The sequence below is a fragment of the Panthera onca genome, chromosome C2, assembly GCF_046562875.1.
Source record: "Panthera onca isolate mPanOnc1 chromosome C2, mPanOnc1 haplotype 2, whole genome shotgun sequence".
Classification (NCBI taxonomy): Eukaryota; Metazoa; Chordata; class Mammalia; order Carnivora; family Felidae; genus Panthera; species Panthera onca.
In genome coordinates, this window is record NC_138347.1 from 120,709,461 (window position 1) to 120,719,491 (window position 10,031).

At 51.3% G+C, this 10,031-nt stretch overlaps 1 protein-coding gene across 1 annotated transcript; it reads right to left on the bottom strand.

Moving 5' to 3' along the window:
* Nucleotides 1-2,191: 2,191 nt before the first annotated feature.
* On the bottom strand, nt 2,192-8,751 carry CHST2 (carbohydrate sulfotransferase 2). Its single transcript, XM_060638867.3, has 2 exons — nt 7,971-8,751; nt 2,192-7,864 (listed from the first exon to the last, which is right to left on the bottom strand). The coding sequence occupies exon 2, from the start codon at nt 7,680-7,682 to the stop codon at nt 6,066-6,068; it is 1,617 nt and encodes a 538-aa protein (XP_060494850.2). The 5' UTR covers nt 7,683-7,864; nt 7,971-8,751; the 3' UTR covers nt 2,192-6,065.
* Between the last annotated feature and the right edge of the window lie 1,280 nt (nt 8,752-10,031).

The following is a 10,031-nucleotide window of genomic DNA, read 5'->3' on the forward strand; positions in this document are numbered from 1 at the left end:
ATACTAACTCTAAAGGCTCTTCAGCAAATGTCTTCTTGGGCTACATCTTTTATTTATCACTCACTTATTAAAGACCTGTGAGTGAGACACTGCTTCAGCGTGGGGGAGATACACACACACATGGATCCAGTCCCACCCTTCCTGAAGCGCCCAGACTAGGAAAGGAAGGAGGCTGTGAACAAAGAAGCTCAATCTGCAGTGACTGACACCAATAGATCAATGCAAAAGGAACAAGGGGAAGTAGGGAACAGAAAGACAGTTCTGCATCTTGGAGCAGGGCCAATAAATGAAACCTTCCGAAGGATCCAGGATCTTCACTAATGAGTAGGAATCCACAAAGCAGAGAAGAAATGGGAGGCAGGAGACAGGGACAGAGGGTGGAGAACTGCTACCTGGAGGAAAATGGGACATATCACACCTGCAATAAAAATAGACCGAGCCAACTATACTTAGCACAATGAAGAGACACACCAGTCGGCTTAGTACATCTTGCACCTTTACTCCTTGAGTTTATTGTCACTTGACCTTTTGCTCTTCCATACATAGACTTTCCCTCTCTATTACACAAGAAGCAAACGCAGAGCCCCACAGTAGTTCCAGAAGGAAGGTAACTTTATCATTAGCGGCACGCACCAGGATCCACTTGCTGAGGACAAGGAGAGTGTGCTCTCTGTCCTCCTGGAAGACGTCTATCCTGTTCTTGTGAGGATTCCTGCAACAGCATAGGCTGTCTCTGTCCGACCAGTCCTCAGAACACTCAGTCCCAAGTGCCCTCAAGCCCAACTGATGACTCAGAAGGCCTTGTCAATCACTGGCTGCAATTACTAAGGATTATTTGTCATGTGCACATCCACCTCCTTAGAATTCCATCATGCAAAGTACATTTGTCTCACTGGTATGTCTTTGCTTTAATTATAGTTGCACACAATAGCTTCTACCTTTGCACTGATTTCCCAGGAACTTGAATGCCACCATTATTTGCTCTCTCCTATAGTCAGGCATTTCAGTCCCTGCATCCGATGCAGGACTGCCTCCACGGCACACAGCCTGTGCAGTTTGCAGGCCCCGCAGCCAGAAGGACACCACGTTTGGTTTAACTCTTTGCTGTTGCTCAACTGAAATGCTTCATAATTTTTTTTAACAAGGGGTTCCACACCTTCATTCTGTACTGCGCTCCACAAATTATTTAGCTGGTCCTGTCTAGAGGATTAACTGCTTCAAGGTGAATTTCTGCCAAGCCCTGCCTGTGCACTTTGGGATGGGAGCCACTTTGGTGATCGTTTTCACCGCTATTCACTTGGCAGGGTGACTATCACAAACCTGCAAGTTCAAGCAGTCCCCAAACACTTTTTGATCTCTGATTACAAGTAACTGGTTCAACCAAAAGTTAAGCTTTGGCCTTAGCCACACTTGATCATCCTTTACCATCCTGCCAAGTATAGGATAGGCTCCTACTCCCTCAAGGCCCCTTCAAGTTTACAAACAATACCACATCCAAGCACTGGTTCATAAAGTTTCCCATTCTATAAGCTTAATGTGTTATTCAGAATTTAACAATTTCCTCAGCATACTTGTGTGCAGAATTGCATCAGATGTAATAAAAGTCAAGCCCTGTAATTTAAATTATTAAACACTCGTACGAGAGCCTGTACCCGAGCTGGCTCAGTGGCATGCATTTGAACCGCAAAAGTAGCAGCTCAAGTCCAGAAAGGGGGGGAAGGACATAAACAAATTACGTTCTTCACCGTGACAGATTTGAAGGGGCCCTCCTCAAGGTGAATGACAAGAGGGGTCTGTAACGTGTGCATTTACCTCAAGACAGCCCATTACACAGTTCAAGCCATTCCTCACTTTGCAACTGTCATTTTCTACCTGTCCACACTGGATCCTGACACAGAACAGTCATAGGTTCTGATAGAATCATTGGCCACTCACTCTCCCAATTTCACCTGAAATCGAAAGTACCCCTCCCCACATACCTGTTAGCTGGTGTCAAACGTTCTCTTTTCCAGACTGAAGACAACACAGGAACTCAAATGCATGTGCAGACGCGCATGGGTGTCATGTGTGGGGAGGGAAGAAAGTTGGGGGAGGGTGGTAAAGTGACACCTCATCCTTATTCGCAACTACAGATAAAACATGCCTTTTTATTTCCCTCTTGGTCTTTCTGAAGTCATCTCTAGAGACGAGGTTTCAAACATGATCTTTATTTCATTGCTCAGACCCAGGGAATGTTAATTAACAGCCTCACTCAGATTCACATTAATTTCAAACCGATAGCATAATCCAGCCGCAACTATACTGTGTGCAACAGAAATCCTGGACAGAACTGGCCACGGCCAGGCAGAGATGCATGGGAACAGGCAGCCATTGTCTCATTCAGCATCCACAATAGGCCAAACTTCCCGAAAGTAACTATTCCTATGCCTGGGTGAAATCCACCTCAAAGTCCTTTAAACTGCACATCCAAAGCACTCAAAATAATAAATAAATATTACATGGCTTCTGCAATAATGAACAACCTCATAGCTCTCCCTCAGAGAGTTCATTTCTTCTGCAGGGATGTTTTGAGTTCTGCCTTTATCTTGTTAATGCAATTGGGAAAACAAAGAATAAACATCAAATTCCTCATTTGGAAATTTTTACTTGTCCACATTCAGAAATTCTGAGTTTTTGTTTCTACTTCATCTGTGGGAAATACTAGCCTATGTACAGTCACCCTGGAAATCCTGAAGATGTTCCTATTGCCCATTCCCCACATCAACATAGGAGCCTAAGGCCCCCTTTCCTTCAGCAAACTTTGGTGAACAGCTTGGCAGTTTCTCCAAACAGGTAACACATTCTTCCACTCTTGCCCTTCTGAGGACTTTCAAATTTTGATAGTTCTAGATTTCGTGGAGGTACTTAGCAAGTGTTTGTCAAGTACTCACTCTATGGACACTGAAGGGTACAGGATTTGCCCCAGTCCCTGCCTGCAAGGTGCCCACAGGTCAGACTGAATCAGGCCTTTGAGTGCCTCTGAGCTCCCTGAAATTCAAGCACCCAGCCAGTGCCGCTGCCTTGTTCTAAACTCATATTTGTTGACTAAATGCACTGGGTAGGCTACATTTTCTAAATAGAGCTTTCTAATTAACAAAGGCATTCCAAAGTCAAAGGAGTAAGTCAGGCGTGCTATCAGCTAAGCAGAATCTGAAAATAAAAATCACTCAGATAACCTGCTCTGAAGAATATTTCCTCCTGCTGATGGATATCCTGCCAAGTTGGGAAATGTGAAAGGATCTCTTTTACGTTTGCTGCCTCAGAAATCGTCACAGGTTCTGTTGCAATTTGTTGGGACACAGGTCTGCTTGCACCAGGGGCTGACAGAAGCTTATTAACACCAAAAAAATGCGTCTCTCCTTCTCAAACCCGTGGAAGCTGGATGCCACTGATATGACTATGTCGGCCGTGAGTGGGAACTACACTTGTCTTGCTTTCCTAGAATGCAGCTAGGAACAAATCTCCAGGAGCGACAATTCACCTTTCAAATTACAGAGTGGCAGAGTGGAGAGAATGCATCGCTACAAAACAAGGGTATTTCAGGCGGAAACCACGTTCAGACACAGCACAGGGGACAAATGTTCTGTGTTTACGCTTAAAATTTCATCTGAGCAGAGGCCACAATGCTCTGCAGGCTGCAAAGGCTCTATACAGCATCTAATATTTTTTTTAATACAAAATCCAAAAACAGCATAATTCCACTTCAACACAAAGTCCTTAGATATACTGAGAGGAGAATGAATTCAACTGTTTAAAACTCCTTCACTCAAAAACCAAGCATGAATCCTACTGTGATTAAGCGACAGCTGATTCTCATGCCGTATGAAATTTGTTTTTAAGTGGTTATTTTATTCAGAATGGTTGCTTTTTAATGATGCTGCCTTGATTTCCTGTTAAACCTGTGTCATCTATAGTCATCCCACATTCATATTAATTTTGTTCATTTAATTTTAAAGTCTTCTTAAATTAAAGCTATTGCAAATATTCCACTATTGGCCATGATACTTCAGCATAGGCGCTACCATGAAAACACCATAGAAAACAGGATCGATATGTTATAGCTACAATCTGGTTTAATAAACACAACACTATAAACTATTTTAGTAAGTCAGGAACTAATCATTCTAGAATATGTTATAAAATCCACTGCTAAATACAACTTTTCTTTTTAACTTCTGTGCTTCTTTATCTTGAATGCTTAACAGCGTGGTGAGATTTCACCTTGTAATGAAAATTATACTTAAGAATCATCTTGTGTTAAATATTTCCCATGTATGTATTATTTTTCATCATATTTTCCTTAAAATCCTCGGCATTTAACCAACACAGCTTGGCCTGCAGAGATTTCACAATAAATTACAGAAAATAAAGTCATGATGATATTGAACTTGTACCGTATTTAATGAAACACAGAACTACACTGTCTCTTGTTCCTATTCAGGCTTCATAACTTCTTATTGTAATATGACATTCTGTAGAATGTTTCAGTACAAATGGGCTCAGAACAGCAGCAACACCATTACCATTGCAGGAAAATTGGAATGGTTTTCTCCCTGGAAAATACCAAATCTCAAAATCCAACACGCTTACTCATAATTCATTTCATTTCCTCTTTCCCATAATTCATTTTCATATCTAAAAGAAGCTCTTGGCTGAAGCCTTATACTGTCTGCAACATGTTATAACTTCTTTGCAATTTTACTTTTAGGAAACACAGTAAGGAAAAGCGATGTAGCCTCATGGGCATCCCAAGTAAGCCATTATAAATTCATATTGTTTGCACTAATTTAAATAGGAAGCAAGAAAGAAAAGGAAAAGCCTGTGCGTACCCTTATGGTTCTCAGATAAAAACTTCCCCTTTTCAAATGCCTCCATGTACTATGTCACAGGCAGAAAAACACTCCAGACACATATACTTCTTTCATTTTTCTAAAGAAGTTGCTACCATTGTCAACAATGTGTTCACACTAATTTTCGAGGTCTATGTTTTAATCCTCAGAAATTTTAATTACACACTTTTCTTCAAAAAACAAAATCCTTTTTCTGAACTAACCTCAGCACCAAAACACGTCTCTGCGTCAAGTTTCCCCAGTCTTAACCCAACAATAATCAAAACCGAATGCCGTCAAATCCTCACGGGGTTGCTTCTTCCTTTCTGTGCCCACAGTGGAACAGGAAAGTAGAGTGGGCCTTCTCCTCCAGTGCCTTGCTTGGTTTTTGCCTTTAGAATTTCAAGGTTTGTTCCCATTCCTGGGCACCTGACAGGCTGTGATTTACGTGTGAGAAAACAACTCCAAGGTTCTTATCAAGGAGTCAGAAGCTGCTGCCACCCGTCCTAGCAGTTTTCTAGGAAACAGACTGGGAAAATGGGGTGGGGGGAGGGGAAGCAAATTCCGTCCGAAGCTACACAGGACAAGTAGCACAGGTAAATCCAAAGTAATGGAGGCAGATATTAAAAAGAATATTATTTATTACCTTTTTTTAATTAATACTCACTTTATAACCTTTGCCTTTTACACAAGTCTACTTTTAGAAGAATGCCTCCTTGGTTTGTCCAACAGAGCTTTGTGCTCCTGGACAACTTCCCCTTTCTCCACCCCACCCCACCCCACATCCAAATGACTCTTTTACGTGTTCACAGATGCGACGAAAATTTTGTAAACAAGATTTAAGATACTGGACCTTGATTTAATCAACATCCCACTTCAAAACACAAGGCAGGTAGGAGAGAGGGTAAGAACTGGGAGAAAAAGGAAGGGAGAAAAAAGGTAGGGGAGAGGAGAGGAGGGGAGCTGGTCAGAGCTTTCAAGTCTTGCCTTTTCTGAGACGTGTGTGTATTGTGGCTGTTCCTTGAAATTCAATGACTCAAAACATTGACAGCAAGTGCCTGTGTGGTTATTTATATTATATATCTATAATAGAATACGTGGGCTTCCTCAGTTTGGGTCTGGGCTGTTTTTGTTTAAATACACCACAATCCTCCCGTGGGTGTCTCTACAAGGAATCAAGTCTCCCAGAAAACCCTCTCAGAGCCGGGGCTTCCGGAGCAGGGTCTTACTGAGGTCTTTGACCTCTTCGGGGCTATTGACCCGCTCATAGCCCAGCACGGCCATGGGCTGGTAGCAAAACTCCTCCACCTGTTTGATCTGCTGGAAGGTGAGGGCCGTCCGCCAGGCGTTGGCGGCCTGCGTGGCGTTGCGAGCGGACACCACAAAAGGCTTAGAGGAGGAGCCTGAGCCACTGGTCATGTTGAGGGCAAACTGTTCCATTTCGGGGCTCACTAGCAGCCCCACAAAGTCGTACACCCTCCGTAGGGTCTTGACGGGGTCTCCCACCAGGTCCTCGTACCGCACCACCAGGTAGTGGCCTTGCAGCCAGTCCGGGGGCTGCAGGGCCGTCTGCAGTGTCTTGGCCATGCTGTTGCAAATGACCTCCATAGCGCCAAGCGCGTGGTAGTCTGCCGGGCCGCCCACACCCTCCTTCTTGACACCGAGCTTGTGGCCAGCGGCCTCCAGGAAGGGCATGCGGTGGGCTCTCGGGTCCCGGCTGCGCACTACCTGCAGGCTCTCGCGGATGAGACCGTGGCGCGAGCGGATGCGTGAGCTGGCCACAGCACGAGGATCGCGCACTAGGTGGATGACCTTGAGGTCCAGGGCGGGGTCGCGCAGCAGCGGCGCCAACACGGCCACGTCGAAGACACGCACGCCCTTGATGACCAGCGTGCGATACTTGCGGCACTCCTCCTCAAAGCGCGCCAGGCGCTGCGGTGGGCACTTCTTGCACACACGATCGTCCACCAGCCCCACGACCTCCTTGCGGTAGGCGGGGCAGAGTGGCGAGGAGCACACCACTTTGTTGGTGGCCGCACCAAAAATGCCCAGCGTGGTGAGGTTGCGCCCCCCGCTGCCCGCGGGGCTGTACAGCTGGAAGACGGAGAGGTCGCAGCGATACAGAGCGCTCAGCATGTCCCGCGCAGCCCCTTGCAGGGAAACAGCGTCCCCTGGGTACAGTTTTTGCCACACGTGCCACACTGGCTCGTACAGAAAGAACACCTCGGGGTTCTGGTTGAAGAGCTCACCGAAGAAAGATGAGCCCGAGCGCCACGTGGTGAACACATACACCAACTGCCGCTTCTCTCCGCTACCCCCGGTGCCCCGAGTGCCATTGCGGGGAGTGGCTACGGCCCCCGCCACCCCTGCTGCGGCGGCGGGGGCCGCCCCAACGACGGCGGCGGCGGCGGCGGCGGCGGCGGCGGCGGGAGGGCGGTACGGCGTGCGGGGGTCCAGGCGGGTGTGTACGCGGGGCGGCACTGCTGGCGGCGGCCCCGGGCGCCCCCAGCCGCCGCCAGCCGCCCCCGCCGCGGCACCCAGCTGCCCGTCGGGGCTGCACTGCTGCAGCGGCTCCTTGTGCCACTTGTAGTCCAGGAGGTTGAGCATGGTGAGCACCAGCAGCAGCGCGTAGCCCGCGCACAGCACCAGCGCCTTCCTGCGGAACACCTTCATTCCGAGCGGGGACGCGGGCCAACGACGGCCCGGGCGCCGGGGCCACGGCGGGAGCAGGGCGCGCGGCGCGGCGGCAGGCGCGGCCGGGAGCAACCGGGGGAGCGCGCCCGGGGGCAGGGCTCGCAGCGGGCTGCGGCTCATCACAGGCACAGCCGGGGCCGGCGACGCGGCGGAGGCGGCCCTGCAGCCCGAGAGGGGGACGCAGCGGGCCGACTTCGGGCGCGGGGACTGGGGCCGCGGCTCCGAGGCAGGCGCGGCAGCAGCGGCGGCTGGTCCCCGACGCCCAAAGCTGGCTCTCCCATGGCAGCGGCTCCGAGAAAGACCTGCGAGGGGAAGCAGAGTAAGCCGATGCGCCCCAATCCTCCTCCCCATCCGCCTCCTCCACCTAAGTAACGCCCACCCTCGGGTCTGCCAGGCTCCCCCGCTCACCTGGAGCCGCGGGCGCACCCCAGAGCCGCCCGGGTTCACGGCCGGGCGGTCTGTCCTGCTGTCACTCGTTCCTCGATTTCTCTGTCTTCCGCGGGAGTCCCCGCGCCTCAGAGGGGTCCGCGGGACTCAGCACCGCAAGCCCTGGGCAGTTTCCGGGCGGCAGGCGCCCTGCGGCTTGGGAAGGGAAACTTTCACCGGGCCTGGAACCCTGCTCTGCGCTCCGCTGAGGCCGGCGTGCCCAGCTCCAGCGGCGTCTCCGCCGCCCTCTCGAGACCGCAGCTTCCTTCCTCGCTTTGGGGGGCGAAGCCGGCTGGGGGAGGGGGCTTATACAGGACCCAGCTCCCGGCAAAGCGGCTCCGCCTTTCTCGCTCTCGGCCTCCGCGCCCCGAACCTTCCCATCTCTCTGGCGGCGGTGGATGGGGCGCAGCGAGACCCTGCAGCGGCAGCAGCTGCTTCTTCCATCACTCGGAGGATGCCCGGGCCGGCATTGCCGGCAGCGCCCGCCGCTCCGCAGCCTCCGACTGGCCGGGGAGGACCCTACACACACAACAATCGCCCAAGGGGCCCGAGTCTGCAGCGCTCTCTTGTCGGCCCGCCCCCTGGCACCGACCAGTTCTGGCCAAAGAGGTATCCGGGCAGAGAAAGCCCCCGCCGCTGCCGCCGCGCGAGAGCGGCGCCCGGGAGGATGCTGCTACCCGACTCCCCCTACGCGGAGCGGCTGCAACACGCTCGGGCCAGCCTCTGCGCGGCTCCTGCCAGCCGGCGCCGGGTTGGTGCGCGCCGCCGTCTGTCGCTGCGGCTCCTCCCCTTCGCCGCGCTGCCCTCCTCCTCCGCCCGTCCCGCGCCCGCCCTCCTCCCAGAGTCGGGCTCCAGCCGCCGCCGCCTTGGGGGCTGGAGATGCGGGACTCGATTCACGGCGACGCAGCCCGGGCCGCCAGCCGCACGGCAGAGGCCGTAACAATCCGTGCGCATAAGGCCTGGGCGCGAGCGCGGGGTTCGGAGCGATCGGGCGTCGGGGGCTCTGAGAAACTTGGGAGTCTCCTTGCCGCTGCCAGGCTCAGCCGCATATTTTTGCTCTCAGAAAGAGTTGGTGATAAAGTTTGAACAGAAATCCCTCAGCGGCCGCCCACTCTGCTCTTCCCTCGGCGTCTGCACCGCCCGGCTCCTCCGGGAACCGGGGACACAGCCGCTCCCGGGAGCGCTCCGAGGACGCCGAGCGCCGCTTGCAGGCTTTCTACTCCCGGCTCACGCATTCCAGCTGGTCTGGGGTTTCTCCCTCACTGAGGAAGTAATAAATCTTTCTGACCCCCGGGTCAAAGAAGACGCATCAGTTTTCGGGAGGAGTGTGCAGGCGGGGCGTCTTGCCTCCCGCTTTACTCCACCTACGGACAGGGCCGCTCGGGCTGCCGCCCGAAAATGCTCTCCCGACCTCCGCTTTCGGTGACGCTTCCAGGGTGACTGACATCCTCGGGAACCGGGGTGGTGGAGGGTCGGGGAGTAGTGCCTCTTTGTTGTTGTAGTTTGCAGTTAAAAAAAGAAAAAAAAAAAGACAAAACAACTTGCCTTGCTTCTTGCTTTTACAGAGGAGCTCAAATGATTCGACTAAAGGAAACACGGTCGTTGGAAGAAGTCATTTTGAGTTGCTTTCTTTTCAAAAAGATGAAAAATCGCTCGCTCCTGAGAGTAAGAGAGGACTAAGCCATACCCTCAATTGCATCCGTAAAATGGGGACACTTATAATAGCATCCAGTAATTCAGCGGTGATTGGGTGTTAGATGCCCAGATGATCGAACCCTACTGGAGGCCTTGCCTGAGTAGCAGCGAATCACTAGGAGTCTTGAAGCTCACGGGCTGCGGGTAAACAGAGCGCGGATCTGCTGGAGGTGTTCTGTTACCTCCTGCCCGATGAAGTTTTTGGAAGTTTGACAGTTACTGCAGAATTACATTTGTGCTATTTTGGGTAGCCTCTCTCAGCCAAAGGACTCTTCTAAATTTAAAATGTTGCTGTTTGCGCCATTATTCTTCAGTGAGTTTTATAGAATCTCAGGAGTGCAAGGACTC

What these genes read in the sequence shown, in the direction of transcription:
- CHST2 (XM_060638867.3), bottom strand. Translation starts at nt 7,682, where the DNA reads ATGAGCCGCAGCCCGCTGCGAGCCCTGCCCCCGGGCGCGCTCCCCCGG.